Genomic DNA, 17,275 nt, shown 5'->3' with positions numbered 1-17,275 from the left:
TCTTGTATATTTTCATCTTGCTTAAACAAATGAAGTTGATTGTATTATTCCAGGTCTTTTAGACGGCATGGGGAATTTCCTCATTTGATGATCTGCTGCGGTTTGAATCTTTTTCTCCAATCACTCAGGTTTGCAAGCTATTCGTTTTGCATGCTTGGTCGGAATGGTATTGGTTTATCATTCCATAATTCAGATTAATAAATGATGTAAGTTTACACACCCACGTTCTTTTTGTAGAATGTGGTGAGATTATTTTTTATTTTTCAAAAAAATCATTTTTAGAACTTATTATTATTGTTTTAATTGTTGAGTTGAAAAACATTAGGGGTGGAGATTTGAAATTCTTATCTCTAGGTTGAAAATATACATTTTAATTGGTCAAACTATGTTGAAGCTAACATGTAAGGTGAAAATTTGAACCTATAACTGAAGGGAAGTAGTAAAATAGTTGACTCAAGTTTTGCTACGTTGGATAATAAGGAAAATTTGAATCTATGACTTGAAGAGAAGTAGTAAATTGTTTGTATGGTAAAAGGTAAAAAATCTTAAGTGATATTTGTAAAATATAGGTTAGAAATATTGTGTGTTTGAATAAATTTGTGACCTAATTGTTAATTTGAAATAACCTGATGGTTTTTTACAATTGGCTTTTGGGTTGTTTCTTGATTAGATAAGGGTTGATATAGGAAGCATGAGCTCGTTTGAATAGTGAAATTTTCTTGAAGTTTTGCGCTTTATGTGGTGGGCAGTTTCTTTAAATGGGGAAGGCTAAGACAAGTATAGAAAGAGTAGGCTTTTTCTTGGTTTGTGGAAACTTGTTGGGTCCCATCAGCCTTTATCATCAACTAACTCCTTCCATCGTATCTGCAGGCTTCCTAAAGTATTAGGTTCTATAAGTTGGATGTACACAACCTGATTGTATACATGAGGTGACCTCATTTCTATTTTTTTACTCAAATTTAGAAACTTTTGCAATGCAACATTTACAATTGAAAAAGTTAATGTGGTAATGGATCAACCTATCCCTAAAAGGGAAGTAGGGTAGCTTGTCTCTAGTACACTCACTTTTGACTGAATTTTATTACTACTACCATTTTCTTTTAATTGATATCCACTACTTTCTTTTAACGTAGGATAATTAAATCTTCATTTTCACCATTGTTTGTACTAACAAAATAAAGTAGCTTCCCTTTCTTATATAGATAATTTTTCTAAGGAAAATTTATGGAAATTTTCACCGATGGAAAAAATTCTAAATTATTTATAAAAATAATAATAGTAAAAAATACTTATAGATATTGATAGATTTTTATTGGAGTCTATCCCAAAGTATTAGTCAACTTCTATAGGTTTAGATTTCTATTGGTCTCTATAAAAAAAGATAAATTTTTACTCCTTTGTGAAAATAGTTTTCTTTTTTTTTCTATTTTTTAAAATCTCCCAAAAATTTTTAGATATTTGTTTTATTTTATTTTTATTTTTCTATTTGTTTTCTTACTTTGTAATATTTGGAGTATGTTACCTATGGAGTGAAAAAAATTGAAGAAATTTTCCTAATGAGATCTCTTGATGCTTATTTGCATCAGTTTATTTAACACACATTACTTTGCAATTTAGATTATGTTTTTTATTTTTTCAATTTATTGAATGTAACAAATGTGTTCGATAGATAATTTGAATTTTATTTTTTGAAAAATATTTTGAATTCTATGATCAAACCGTGTTAAATTTGGAAACATGTTTATGTTTTTATTGTATCTAGATTTAAAATTTAAATTTAGAATGTAGAATTATATTAAATAAAGGAAAATATTTAGAAATATAGTAAGTTATTTTATAAGCTCAATTTATGCTTTAGTATAAAAATATATATTCTATAATTTATTATAAATTATATAATATTAAAAAGAATAATTATACCATTGTTTTTAACATATAACACATTCATAGATAAATTAATAATTGTTTATTGTTAGTTAATATTTAATGAGCAAATACAATTTAATTTGATAATTTATAAATCTAGTATAAGACATATATAGATAATTGTTTAAATTTGTAAATTTATTATTAAACCCATCTGAAAATATAAAACACGATTTTGTTTCATAAATTCCTTGTTTGCAAATTCCTTATTTTTTGAATTTCCAACCAAACAAGTTTTAAATATTTCTTATATTTTGCTTTCGAGTTTGATGATATAATAGAAAGATTAAATATTATTATTTTTATAATGAATCAAAGTTTTTTTTTTTGAAAAAAAATTTACCCAGAGATTCAAAGTTCTATCATTGATTTTAACCAGTTATTTAAACGTGATTCGAAATAAAATATAACTTAAGAATCGTATTAATTCATTACTATATTAGCTCAAAAACTCCGTATCCTTTGACCTTTCCACTTATCTACTCGTTATCCAATATATCTTAAGCTCAAAAACGCACCTTTTAAAAGGGGGGGGGAAAAAAAGAAGGTTATTTACCCTTTTTTACCGCTGTATAAAAGCTGAGAGAAAAGGTAGGGGTAAAAAGTAATTTTAAAAAACAAGTGTACTAGTGAAGTGAAGGGAAAAGAAGGGGTTCAAAAAGTTTTTCACCCACCTCATCTCATTATTTACTCTGAGTTCAAGTGCAATTCAGACTTGTTCAGTTTTTTTAACAGTCAATTTTATAAGAGTAAGAGCATTCTTGTTCTTGTATTCCCATCAAAATTACAAACATTCTCAAATATATTTTTTAAAAATTTTCAACATATGCATATTTTTATACATTTTGTAAATAAAATATCGGATCTAAAGTCATGTTAAAATGAGCATAGTTAAATAATAATTGTAAAATACCTTTTACCTTTACATGGGAGGTTTAAATCTCAATCTCTATTTGTCATATATAAAACTCAGTAATTATACAAACCAATATATACAATAGCGATTTGATTTTTGATACATAACCGTCCACATTAACATAATATTACACCAAACTAGGGTTGATTTTTTTTGTATATTAATTTAAGAAAGGTGAACAATAGAATAAAATGAGAATCGCCTGCAAAAAAAATTGACTGAGTAGACAAAATCCAATTTAAATAAAAAAAAAACTTACCATATGATATTTGAAGTAATCATTTACTCAAAAGACCATGTTTATATCATCTTTTAAAGAAACCATTTACCTAAAACCATTTTCTTACATTTACAATTATTTCAACACAAAACTCTTGTCAAGACATAGCATTTTTATTTTATTTATTTTTCTTTCAAAAACCCATTTATATATGTTAAAAAAAAAAACCCATTTTCAGATCTCATACAATTCAAACAACCTTAAAAAAATACCCCAAGAAGTGGATTAAATTATAAATAAATAAATAAAAAAGAAAAAAAAAAAGAAAAGAAAAACCCAAGCCCTCATGCCACACCTACACACACACATTCTATATAGTTTGAATGAAAGTTTTATTGATTTGGAATGATTTGAATTTGTGTAATGTGAAAAGAATTTGTCAGATCTTCCCATTACACCAAACCAGCTCTGTTTTTGACCAAAACCCATAAACCCCATTTTAAAATAACCAAAAAAAAAATACTATTTATCATTATTTAATTTAATTTAATTTTGAGAGAGAGAGAGAGAGAGAGAAAAGAGGCACATGACATGATAGCATCACATGGTGTAACTGACATCATCATATCTGGCCACGACCTCCAATTTTCATAACATTCAAACATCACGTGTTTCTTTTCCCCCATTTCCCTTCCCATTCAAACCCCCCCTTCTTTCATTTATTTATAAAAACACCCCTACTCTTACTCTTATTTGCAATTCCTGGAATATATGCTTATTACATCACACAAAAAAAAAAAAAAAAACATTTTTAATCCCTAAATTATGCAAAATATGTGTTTCATTTTCGAGTTTCTTAAATACATCTTTAGTCCTCTAATTTTTTTTTTTTTTTAAATAGGTACATTTAGTCTCTTCGTTTTCAAAATGTAATTATTTTTTTTAAGTTTATAAAGTAATTTTAAAATATTGTTTTAAATAATTATTCAACCACCATTTCAATATTAGATAATAATAAACATGGTTTTTTTTTTCCTTTCTTAAATCTAATTTTTCTCATTTAAAGAAGTGCTTGTCTTGAGAAACAATGCAAATCTCAAACCTTTGCCTTTTCTTTCATCACAAGAAAAATACAATTTCCTTTAGAAAGGAAAAAAGAAATAGAGAATTAAAAAGAATTTTTTCATTTCCTTTTAACTTTTATATCTAAACTTTCAAATGGTTTATTTCATTATATTAAAAACGAAATTTAATCATAGATTATTTGAAGTCGCAAATATTAAGAGAGACAAGATTCAAAAGTTTAGGACGTCCTTGGTATATTTTATCCAAATTTTATTAACTTTTTCTTTTTCTTTTTAGATTTGTTGAATTAAATGAGTTTGCCAACACTCTATTTTGTGGTTTTATTTTTTAATTAGCATTTTAAATGTATTTAGATATCATAATTGTGAAAGTGAGAAACATGAAAACAACCTTGAAACGTTTTCTTTTTCTTTTTCTTTTTTTTTTTTCCATTTTAAAATATAAAATTAACTACTAATAAAAGTATTAAAAAGTAAGTTAAAAACTCCATCTACTAGTTTCAAAATATTGATGTTGATGGAAATATCGAGATTCTGATTTTATGGAAATATCAATAAAAATTTTAGAAAAATGGTGAAAATTGATGGAAATTATTAGAATTATTTAATGAAACTTATTAAGCCACAATCAGACCATTTTTAATCACAATTTCTATAAAGTAAGACAACATTTAGATGTATATTGTAAATTTTTGTGTAAATGTTGATGCGAGAGCAAAAATTTTAAAAAGAAATGAAAAACAATTACAAAAACAATATAAAATTTAGTAATATTTTGAGGTGAAATGATGTGAAAATTCTATAAAATGGTTAAAGAATAAAAACTTGTTGAGAATCCCATATTGAAAAATCCAAGGGACCACACTCCTTATAAAATAGATGAGCTACTTATTCTATAGCCAATTGGTTTTGAGATATCCCATTAAAAATGGTGAAATGATATGAAAATTTAATATAGTAATAAATCATGCTACTAAAAAAACATACCTCAAAAAAGGGTCAAAATAAACAAAATCATGCATGAAACATACAAAATGGATTATAAATTTGGAGTGGAATTTAAAAAAGAAATTGTGAGAGAAGTGGGTTTTGTGTTATAGGAAGAGTTGAAGAACTTTGAAGTGTGTGATTGAGATGTGCAACCCATCTTTTTATTTTATTTTATTTTTTGCACTCTCTCTCTCTCTCTTTATAACACAAAGTTTGACATTTTAAGACAAACATTTCGGCAGGCATTTAGCAGTATAGCTGTGCCCAATAATCCCCCTTTGAACCATTTCCACATAAAAAAAAAAAAGATTAAATTTGAACAAAAAAACAAATCCCACAATTTAAAGCTATTTTTTCCTTTTTTTTTTTTTTGGAAGAAGAGAAATTATGGAAGTGGGAATTGGCAGAAGAAACAGTCCAATAATGTGGCAGCAATGCAATGCAATAAGCACATCTACATATAAAAATAAATAAAAGTTGGGGTTTGATAATAATTACAACATGTAATATTATATGTATAGATTTGATTTTCCATTATAAAAAAATATTTAAAAAGAAGAAGAAAAGAAAAAGAAAAAGAAAAAGAAAAATCCCTCTCATTTGCTATTCTCTCAAGTTATTCTAAAGGGAATTTGGTTGTGAAAAACTTTGCTTAAAGTGAAGAGAGATGGATAAGGAGACATGTGCAAATGGAGTCAATTCAAAGGATAAATTACCATTTCAAACCCAATCTTATAAAGCTATTACATCTCTTGCAAGGAAAGATAAGACTTCACTTAAAAACTTCTAAAAGATGCCCTATTTAATTCTTTCCATATATCCATAGTTTTTTCTCCTTCCATCCTTTTTCTTTTTAGATTAAAACTTTATTATAAAAAGGAAATAAAAAATATTGTTATGAAATCGACGAATAAATAAAACATAAAACGTTAAGTAAGAAAGAATGGACAAGGAAAGAATAATTTACTACTAAAATAATAACACATATTAGTGAGTCATGACGCCTCTGGGGTTAGAGACTCTATACAATGCACATGTCTAAACTCTAGGGTCATAGATACCATATTGAAAAACAATTCCAATAAATATCAACAATTAAAATTGTCAAACTCCTATGTTCACGATCTATTTTGTTCGTCAAACTTAAAAATATTTTATTTTAATTCTTACACATTAAACTTTTGAATCGGTTGCCATTTGTTTTTTCTTCGATTGATATTAATAGTTCATGAATTTGATTTCGCGAGTCAAATTAATATTATAACCCTATCCCAAGGGGTAGTTTTACATTAAGAAAAAAAGGCCAAAACTCATTATATCAATGGGTTTTTTTTTTTTTTTTTTTTTTTTTTTGGGTCAGAGAGCTTTTATAAAAGGAGGAGAAGAAGAGCATTAGCAATAAATGTTGCATTTAAAAGAGGTTCTAGGTTTTCAGAAAGAATCTCAAGAACACTTACACACATTAAAAATAAAAAGAGGGGAAAAAAAGGTAAAGAAAAAAGAAAAGATGTCATTGGTTGAAGGCAATCAATTGATCCAATGCTTGTGTTAAAGTGACTAAAACAAGAATCAATTCCATATAATGATGCTCTACCTTTTTCATAGGTGCTAGAAAATTTACCACAACCCACTCCTTAAAATCATTGAAATTACTTTGCATTTTGAGGTTAAAAAGGTGAAAACTAATTGGTTGCCCGACAACTCTCTTTAAATGTGCATTTGGATTTTCTTTTTTAAGAAATTTATCTTTTCAAAAGAATGTCAAACTATTTACAGAAATAACAAAACAAGCACGAATAAACTTTTATCGATCTTTATTAGCTTCTATTAAAAAAATTAAAATTTTACTATTTTATATAAATAGTTTTCATTTTTTTTTTTAAATTTTATGAAAATTCTTTTTTTTTTTATCCAAAAATGCAAAACCACTTTACCCACTTCTCTATTTTAGGGTGTGTTTGATGTGTGGTAAAAGAATAAGNATATATATATATGAAGTGTAGAAGAATAAAATTAACTATGAAGGATGAAATATTGGTGCTTTTAATGTAATTTGTAGTGGAGTGTAAGAAATTTCGAATCAATATAATTAGCATAATTAAGTGGCCAAACATTAGTGCTTTCTCATGTGGATTATAGATTTAAATCACTCTTCCCCCTTTCCTAATCTAGTATTTTGAAAGAAAAATAAATAAACAAACCTATCATTATCGAAGAGTAATTACAATGTGTAACATTTTTATGACTAATAATTAAGTGTCTAGAAATATTTTTAAAGACTTGCAAATGTAGCAAAATTTATCAATGATAAACTCGCTAATAGACCCCTGAGAGTTGGTTCTAGTTTTGCTATATTCTTTTCATTGTGCTATATTTGATAATACTTTGTGTTTAATTGCTATACTTGCAACTGTCCCATTGTCAAAAATATAAAATTCCAAAAAAGAAAACAGGTCTTATTTGATAACTATTTTATCTATTCTCCATGTTTTGAAAAGTAAGTTTACAAATACTATTTTTACCTATAATTTTCTTGTTCTCTTAAAATTAAATTAGTTTTCTTGTGTATAATAAAAAATGAGAGAATTCAAACCACAAATCTTTTGATTGACACATTATATGTCAATTGAGTTATATAGTGACTTTGGCTTTTAAAAGTAGAATCTAACAGTAAAATTGTTAAGAAAGAAAGAAGATGTTGTGAAAATAATGAAAGAAAGGAATCAAATTCCCATGTAAAAGGTTTACCTTCTTACAACAATTTTAGATCTAAAGAAGAAGTAGAAAAAAATGAATGGATTAAGAAAGAGAGACAAACTCCAAAGTATTTTTTTTTTTTTTTTTAAAGCTGAATGAAATGACAATTCCTTTAAAAAAACAGAACAAAAGTAATTAAAAAAAGAAAAAAAGAAAAAAAGAAAAACCCTCATTGGGTTTCCTCGTATTGAGTGTTTTGATTAGATCCTACCAAACTCTTGGAGGCGTTTGAGGTAAATAATTAGTTATTATAATGTAGGTTATTATAGTTTGATTATAATAATATGTGTTTAAAATATAAATTATTTTAATTTGAAAAGAAAATATAAAAACAATTATAAAAGTAAATACCATAGTAAATAAGAATGGTGATTAGTTTTAGAACAGTTCTTACCCAAACGTCTTTTTAACTCCACAGCTTTCTTCTGCCACTCCCTTTTACTCTGGGGCTGAGTCAAAATTTCTTCTTTTTTTATTTATTATTTTTTTTGCATTTCTGACCCACCAATTTGGGTGTAAATATATGAAATTTAAAGGACCTGTCTGAGTTGTCATCTTGATAAGAGCCAACCCCAAGAAGAAGATCAGACAAATGAAACAGTCCAAACATGGCTTCTGCCAATGCCAGTTTGAAGATTACAATGCCATTCCCAACAATTTAATGCCACCAAACTCATTTTTACAACTTTACAATACACTACAACATTGAAAGAGACTTCAGTAACAAATTTCAAATCAAAATCAGGCACATAGTGAGACAGATATGATGAAATAATTGAAGCTGAACTTGATGATCATAATGATTCTGTACATGAACTTCTTTAAAAAAACAGTAGAAATGAAAGAACAAAAGAGGAAGAACAGTGACCAAAATTTTTCCGGCAGTAATTTCAAAGTTGGTTCTTTTTTTCTTTTTTTCTTTTTTTCTTTTTTTAAGACATTCTTTTGTTTTGTACAAGAATAAGAGAGAAGTTGAACTTAGAGATTTCCCTGCCGTATCAACAAAAAACCTCAAGATTTTCAAATTCCATGTTTTACAAGATTGGTTTTGTGTTTGTTGTTGTTGTAGTAGTAGTAGTAGAAGTGAATTCAGCAGCTTAATGCTTCGTACTTAACTGGCAAGGGTCGGTTTAATCCGACTTGCGATAACAAATTACCAACTGCAGCAAGATCACGACAGAATACTCCTTGGTATGTCGATTTGTCGTTCGAGGATTTGGCATCTGATGCACTGATTTGTTTGGTTTTTGGTGGTTTGGATTGTGTTTTTGTAGCTGCTTTGATGAGTTCCATTTCTAATAAGCATTCTTGAGCTTGTTGTTGCTGTTGTTGCTGCTGTTGTTGCAGCTGTTGTTGCTGCTGTTGTTGCTGCACTTGAATTGCAGCAGCTTGTGCTGCTTGTAATGCAGCTGCAGCTTTCTTCCTCTGTTTCTCCGCAGCTTCCTCGTCGGCAATTGTCGACATTATGCTCGAATATCCCTTCTGCAGCATTCTATACAGTAACAATGCTGACATTTTTGCCTTGTCTCGAACTGAATCGAGATCACGGTCGTCTGCAAGCTCACACCGCTCGATAAAGTTTGTAGCTTTATCGGGTTTATGTCGTAAACATAACAACAAATGAGCTCTCTCCAATTCAGACCTCGAACACCCACGTCGCAGCCCGATTAATGAATAATAATCCACATTCCCAGTCTCTCCTGAAGCAACCCTTTGCTTTAATTCTTGAATTTTCACAGTTAATGCACATAGCTTCCCTGGAATCTCTCTATATCTCATGTTTTGTCTCTTCCAAGCTGGCCCCGGCAGCTTTCTGTCCCTCAATATGGTATTATACAAAAGCTTCAAATGTTCTAGATCATGCAAACAATCCGGTAAGCATCGAATCGATTCGAATAGCACAGCTCGGGTCTCTAATGCTTGAATGCAGCTTGGATTAAGTGCCAATGTTCGATTGCAATCAGCAATCGACTCTGCAATTCGACCAGCTGATCGATAAGCAGAGGCACGGTACATATAACATTCTGCAAGGAAGCCTTGAGGTGCCCCTCGGCGACCATCGACGATCTTGCTGAAATGACGAATAGCCTCAGCATAGAGGCCAGCATCAAGGGCAGCAAGAGCAGCCGTCCTGCGGCGAATCAAAAGCTTAATGTGGCTAAGGAGATTGCTGATTGTTTCCGAATCGGACAATGCTCGAGGTGGTGTATTTGGTGGATTCGTCGTCGATATCTCACTCGAGAAAGGGAAATCAGACAGCGAGAAGCTATCTTCAGACCGGCATATACTCTCACGGCGAAATGCCGCCGTAGCGAGACGTTTTCCGGTCTGAAGAAGAACCATGGCATCTTCCATCAGCCCCAAATGACAACAAGCTTGACCCAAGATCAAATATCTACAACAGAGAAAAACAGAGTTTTCACAAAAAAGATCAGTAAAGATTCATCATATTCATTGAGTGTTTCCTAATCTTTTTATCCTGTACTTGTGAAACTGTGAAACACACACAAAAGTGAAAAAGAAATACAAAATCAACGATGCTTTTTTAATCCAACACCAAAGTTGGGAAGCAAAATCCATCAAAATGAGAAAGTTAGAACAAGAAACAGGTAAAACTCAGAGAGAAACAGAGGAACCTTGCATAAAAAGGAAATCCAATAGAAACCCAAAATACAAAAAGGTTAAAAGAGAGAAAATTGAATAATGGGGTTTAAAGTTTGCTGAGCATTTACTCAAAAACCAACAGAAACCATGTCGACTGAATCATAACAATAAATAACAATAATAACACCACATAAAAAGTCGAACCCATAAAACATTTAATCCACCAAACTCAAAAACAAACCCTTACCCAAAAAGAAAAGAAAATAAAAAATCAATGAAACAGAGCATTTTCCATTTTTACCTCCATTGCCCTTCTTTGTTGCAGTTTTTACACAGTCCAGCCATAACCTTCTTCTTCAAATCAGAAACAGAGAAGCATTTAAACGACGAGTCACAACCAGGCGACTCAGACGATCCAAGAAGCTTAACTCGGTCTTTGGAAAGCTGCTGTGAGGACCCTTCGGAGCCGGCGGAATCCTCACCGGCTATCTTAAAACTAGGAATATAATCCTGAAGCATATCGGCAACATCTTTAAATCGGCGAAGACAGAGAAGAGCTCGAGCTTTAAGCTCAAGGGCTTGTTCAAGACGAGGAGAAAGAGCCAAAGCCGCATCAATAAGATTAAGAGCAGCGGAGATTTCTCTCTGTTCTTGAGTAGCAATGAGGGTTCTTGCATCTTTGATGTATTTATCAACAATCTGAAATTTGGAGATTGAGAATCAGGAAAAAGAAAAAAAAGAAAAAAAAAAAAAACAAAACAAAAACCCCATTTGTGAAAACAGAACAAGAGTTAAAAAAACACTACCTTTCTATTAGTGAGCCACCAGTTTTTCTTGTCAATGGAAGAGGAAGATTGGGAAGAAACAGCCATTGTTGAGGAATCAGGAACCTAACATAAAGATTAAACCAGAGGGAATGAAAAGAAGAAGGGAATGGGGAATTCCCTTAAAAGGGCTATGGGGGCTCTGTTTTTCTTTCTCTCTCTCTCTCGCTCACAAAATGCGCTCTGTTTCAGGTTCAGAGCAGCATTTGAGGTTAATAAATGGAGGAAGAAATTAGAGAGAGAGAGAGAGAGAGAGAGAGATTTGAAATGTGAAGAAGAAATGGGGGAGAGAGAGAAGAGTAAATAAGGGGAAGATTAAGAAGGAAGATGAAGTGAGAGTGTAGAGAGAGAGAGATGAAGGGGAAAAAAGAAAGAGAAAAATGCCAGCTTTGACCTCAAGGAAAGCTTTGATCCTTCAGCTTCATAGCTGGCAACACACAATAGATTCTCTCTTTCTCTCTAATACAGTGGGAGAGGGCTAGGTGTCCTATAACTCTATTGGGCATTTGGGCCCCACATGCCTACATCTTCCATGTCACACACTAACTTTTTTTTTTCTTTTTTTTTTTAAAAAAAAATAACTATAAATTTAAGTACATATTTCACAGTGATTTTGAAATTATTTAAATCACTTTTATCGTATTTTCATTCACTCCAACCATCGTTTTTAATCACTCAAATTTTGTTTTAAATCATTAAAAACATATTTCGGTGTAATTTTTTTAAATGATAAAAATGATTTTAATTATTACGAAATCACTCTTAAATGTGTTCTAAGTTATTAACTTTCAAGTCAAATTTATGTTTATTTGGTTTATGACCTTTCACAGTGTTTGATCAATCATTGACAAATTCAAGCTGGTTTTAAAAAGTAATTGATATATTAAATAGAGATGTGAATCTTGTGTTTAATAGAACTTTGAATTTTGAAAATAACTATTTGATTTTTAGAATTTTGTATTTGGGAATTGTATTCTTTTCTCTCGGTTTCTTACTCGTGGATTTCATATTTCTTTAGTAAACATTTGGAATAGTAATCAAATTCCAAAAACAAAAACATGTTTTTGAAAATTACTAACCCTATTTGGTAACCATTTGATTTTTTTTTTTTTTTTTTTTTTGAAAATTAAGTATATTACAACCGCATTTCTCACAATGATTTGCACATTTGTTAAGTACCATGGTTGAAATCTTAGCCAAATTTCAAGAACAAAAATAACCTTTTGAAAACTAATTTTTTTAATTTTCAAAATTTGGCTTGGTTTTTTAAATCATTGGTGAAAAGTAGATAACAAAAGAAGAGATTTTGAGGGAGGAGTAGTGTCCATATGCTTAATTTTTAAAAACAAAATGGTTACTAAATGGAGTCTTAGTTTTCAAAATTGGGTTTTGATTTTGAAAATAATCCTAAATATATACAAGATAACACATAAATCAAACTGAAGTTTATAGGCTTAATTATAAAAACAAACAAACTAAAAGATAAATGATTACCAAATAAGACCTTGGAGAATAAACCTCTAAACTTTTATATTTGTTTTAGTGTGATTTAGAAGCTTTCAAATAAACTATCACACAAATTTATGTGGTAGGTAATATGAATTCTACTTCCATTAATCGTGAGTCATATCAATATTATTTAGAACCGATATAAGGTTTAGTAAATCTCATTAGTCAATAAAAAAAATCATTGGCGTGAATGAGAATTTTCCATAAAGTATCTTAAGACTGGTTTGGTATGCAATCTAAATTATATTTTTCAAAATCTCAAATAAATACAATAAATATCTAGTTGACAAATTTATTTTTGGATTATATGCTTCAAATAGGGCAACTTTTAAATGCAACGTCATTATATATTTAATATATAATGACGTTGAAAGGAATATATTATATATTTTTTTAATCAAAATTTGAATTTGAAATGTTAAAATGCAAAATTACATTTGAAAGAGAGAAAAACTTTGATAAATTAGTAATTTCATGTCATAAACTTGTATTATTTTATTTTTAAAATAAAATATATATAATATAATATTATAAATTATTGTTATTGTAAAACCATAGAAAATTATAACATAAACCTTATTCACAAATAAATTAATATTAGTTGAGATCTAACCTAATATATAGTTGAGAATTACAATTGCTTTAATGTAGTGTTTATATTATATTGTTAAACACGCATTAAAAATTTGTTTAAATTAAGATCGAATTTCTAATTATAGAACCAAACACATATTTAAAAACATGTGTTATATTGGATCATTTGTTTTCGAAATTTGTTACCATATCACTAATCAAATGCATTCCAGTATTGAATTTTTAGCATGTACCTATTTTGATATATAAATTTCTAAAAAATTAATTGTTTTAATTCATATTATTTTACCACATAATATCTAGCTTACTTGCTCTATACTCATCTATGATTTAGATTCATGCTCGTGTTAAAATGGTATACACATATTTGTTGATGTATAATGTGTTAATAATTCATATGTGTTTGAAATTATTTTGTAAAAAAGTTTAGAAACTAAAATCGATAATAAGAAGAATGACTATTTTCATTATTTAAACATTTATAATTATATTAGTCCTTATTATTAATTATCTATTAATCTAATACTTATCATTTTTGTCAATTTACGTAACTCTAATATATATTTATAAGCATGTTAATAAATATTATATATATTAAAAAATTATGTGAATAACAATTATGCCCGATGACCTAGAAGAATAAAAATGGGTCTTGAAATAGTTATTTCTATGAAATTTTAAAGATTTAAAATGGGTATTCTTTCTTTTTTTAAAAAAAATAAAAAAAAAAAAAAAAAAAGAGAATAATCTTTCGTGGGAAGGAAGGAAGATTACTCCTAAAAAAACGAGGAGGTTCGATAAGTGACCGGGTATAACCAGTGAGACAATGGGAAGTGACCGGATATTGCGGGTAATTTCCTCGTCACGGGTCCTTGGATTCAACTACCGGTTTGAAAAAGATATAAAAACGCCATCAAATTGCCTGAAAAGTAAGCAAAGGACTTGTGCAAAATATCTCGCCTTTTCTATTTCCGATGGGCCCTTAATTTACCATTTTAACCATAACAATCATGATAATTAGATTAAAATATCATTTTAATTTTTTACTTTATAATCTATTAATTTTTAATCTTTTTTACTTTTTATTCGTTTAATTTTAGTCTATGTATTTTTAATAAATCTTAAAATTGTTCTTACTACTGATTTATTGTGGACTTTTTCATTTTTTTGGTTATTTATTAAAATTTCTACTATAAATTTTGAAAACATATTAACATATTGTACTATATTAGGTTGGTAATGTATTTTTTATTTTAGGTCATGTTTAACAATTCATAATCAAAATTGGTAACTATGATGTGAATTCCATTGATGGATCAATTGTGACAATTTTCAATCTCAAACGTAATTGAATTACTTTTTATCACATTTATTTAAGCATTTTGTAATATAATCTAACACGATTGAGGTTGTTTACTTTGCATTGTTTTATTCTCATTGCCATTATCGTTATCATTACCTTTTAGGATCAATTGGTAACAATATTTGTAAAAGCAACAGTAACTGTGACAAGTTAATAATTCTCCTATTGTAATAGTAATGGGAAAAATAATAGTATTTGCGGGCAAAAATAGGAAAGTCATTCAAATGTATGTGGAAAAAGATGGTAAGTTCTACGTAATATTTGAACACAATTGGATTGATCACTACTCGAATTGCATTTGTTGATTACAAATTTGGCAGTGGACCCTACATTTTGTTACGATTACAACACATAGTTAAACAACATCAAACATAATCAAATGGGCCCACTTTTTCAGATTACCATTAGCAGTTCTGTTTTCCTTAAAATAATCATGGCCTTTACTTAATTTTGGTGTGTACTTTCAAGACATTTTAGTTCTTATAATTTCAATATTAGTTTATTTTGTTCTATAGACTTTCAAAATATCTATTTTTGTCTCTTTATTTTTATTACATTATTAAAGGATTAAAATGGTCGTTTCTTTAAAACTACAAGGACTAGAATGAACAAAAATTAAAAAATACAAAGACCCAAATAAATTAATTTTTAAAAATAGGGAGATCAAAATAAACATTTTAAAAATGATAAGAAACCAAGTGAATAACCTACTTATTATTAAATTCATCATTTTCAATATTTTTTCTTTTTCAAAAGAAAACACGGAATAAAAGAACTCTCAATGATTTTCCTTTCTTTAACCAATAATCTTTCCCTACATCATTAATCTGAACAACTCTTTTATTGCAATAGGGACTATGTTGCCAAAAGGGTTGATGCCCATGTTACAATTATTACAATTTGGATTCACAAATAATAATAAAACAAATAAATCAAACTTTTGTTGATTAATTTATGTTTTTTTTTAAAAAAAAATTTACTCTAAAGTCAAAATTTGCCTTCAAATCTATCAAGTAAGTACCAAGAGTTTTGTCCCATATAGTTTTCCTTGTCAACAACTGAATTCTCTCAAGACTCCCAAGACCAAGGCTTGCATACAGACCATAAAGACCCCGCGGGGTCGGGCTTGACAAAGGACCAAGGTTTGAGAGTGGATTTTGGCATGGATCTTCGTTCCTTCGTTCAGTCCTTTCTCACTCTATTCTTCCCTTCCTTCTCCTCGAGCCATAAAGAAATGTGAAGGATATCGAGTACAATGGAAAAATCCTTTGAGCCTCTTATTTCTTTCACTTTTCGTTAATTTCAAGTGTAAAAAACCATTCACATTATTTGCTTTGCTCGTTCTCAGGGTTGTTTTCTCTTTGCAAGGGACCGTGTTTAAATGGCAAGAGACTGGACCAGATTGACTAAAAAATATAAAGTAACAAATCCTTCCTTTGAGTCTGCCCGACGATTGAGGAACTAGATATCCTTCGAAAAAGATCGACAACAACAATCAAATCTTTGTCAGTTGCTATCTTATTTTTTTTTTAGGAGACTTGTAAAATTTATATTGTTTTGGTACAATAACACTATTTAGGCAAGTAGTAGATTCTTTTGACTTAATTTCAATACATTTTATATTGGATTAGACATCTTTTGGACTATTTAATCATGTACTTGGGATTAAATGTTTATGTAGCTAGATTTAGATATTTTTGTTAGATTTTTATTATTGTTTTGGCTAGACTTTGACAAGTTTACTACTTTATAATTTTTGGATAACCAATTAACCTCTTCTTTCTCCTCTTCTTTTTTAACATACCGAATTTTTCAAGTATTTTATTTTATTAAATTATCATGAAATATTTAGCCGTTATTTTGATAAAATGAAACTAAAAATTTAATTTGAGAGGTAAGATAGTTAATTTAAAAGATATCGGTAAAAAAAATTGGAATTTTAATTCAATTTAAGGAAAAATTGGATTAATTTACTTGGGAAAGTGTGATTTTAAATTCATTAAATATTTGGAATGATTAATTTATCTCAACTATTGGATTGTATATTCTCTATAATTTTGAAAAAGTTAATTGGTTTGAGATTAATTTGATAAGAGATTTGGAGTTTTTGGATAAAGATTTGAAAATAAAGAAAATGAGAAGATTTGGAGAAGATTTGATAAGAGATTTGAAATTTTTTAAATTATTTTGGATCAATATTTGAAATTTTTGGTTTCTTTTGGAATTTTAATCCGAGATAAGTGTTTGTTTGCCTTCGAACCAATCATCCTTACCATTTAAACTTCTATTGAGACTGATTGGACGGTTTATTTTAGATTGATTGGACGGATTATTTTAGACTGAATGGACTGATTTTAAAATAATTGGACTGCTTATCTTGGACTGACTGAACTATTTGATTTAATGAGATTGAAGGTTGAATTATTTTGACTGTAATAATATGTAAAGTTAATTGATGCCGTATTGGTAATTTTACCCCTAAGATAA

At 28.7% G+C, this 17,275-nt stretch overlaps 1 protein-coding gene across 1 annotated transcript; it reads right to left on the bottom strand.

Moving 5' to 3' along the window:
• Positions 1-8,658: 8,658 nt before the first annotated feature.
• Positions 8,659-11,729, bottom strand: LOC120087026. Its single transcript, XM_039043872.1, has 3 exons — positions 11,305-11,729; positions 10,800-11,197; positions 8,659-10,289 (listed from the first exon to the last, which is right to left on the bottom strand). Exons 1-3 carry the CDS (start codon positions 11,368-11,370, stop codon positions 8,984-8,986), a joined length of 1,770 nt encoding a protein of 589 aa, XP_038899800.1. The 5' UTR covers positions 11,371-11,729; the 3' UTR covers positions 8,659-8,983.
• Between the last annotated feature and the right edge of the window lie 5,546 nt (positions 11,730-17,275).

The sequence above is a fragment of the Benincasa hispida genome, chromosome 9, assembly GCF_009727055.1.
Source record: "Benincasa hispida cultivar B227 chromosome 9, ASM972705v1, whole genome shotgun sequence".
Classification (NCBI taxonomy): Eukaryota; Viridiplantae; Streptophyta; class Magnoliopsida; order Cucurbitales; family Cucurbitaceae; genus Benincasa; species Benincasa hispida.
This window is presented reverse-complemented; position numbering and strand designations above follow the sequence as displayed.

Excerpts from the sequence above, each read along its gene's own strand:
- LOC120087026 (XM_039043872.1), bottom strand. The coding sequence starts at position 11,370 with ATGGCTGTTTCTTCCCAATCTTCCTCTTCCATTGACAAGAAAAACTGG. Across the intron at positions 11,198-11,304 it reads GGTGGCTCACTAATAGAAAG|ATTGTTGATAAATACATCAA; the intron begins GTAGTGTTTTTT and ends TCCAAATTTCAG. Across the intron at positions 10,290-10,799 it reads AACAAAGAAGGGCAATGGAG|ATATTTGATCTTGGGTCAAG; the intron begins GTAAAAATGGAA and ends TCTCTGTTGTAG.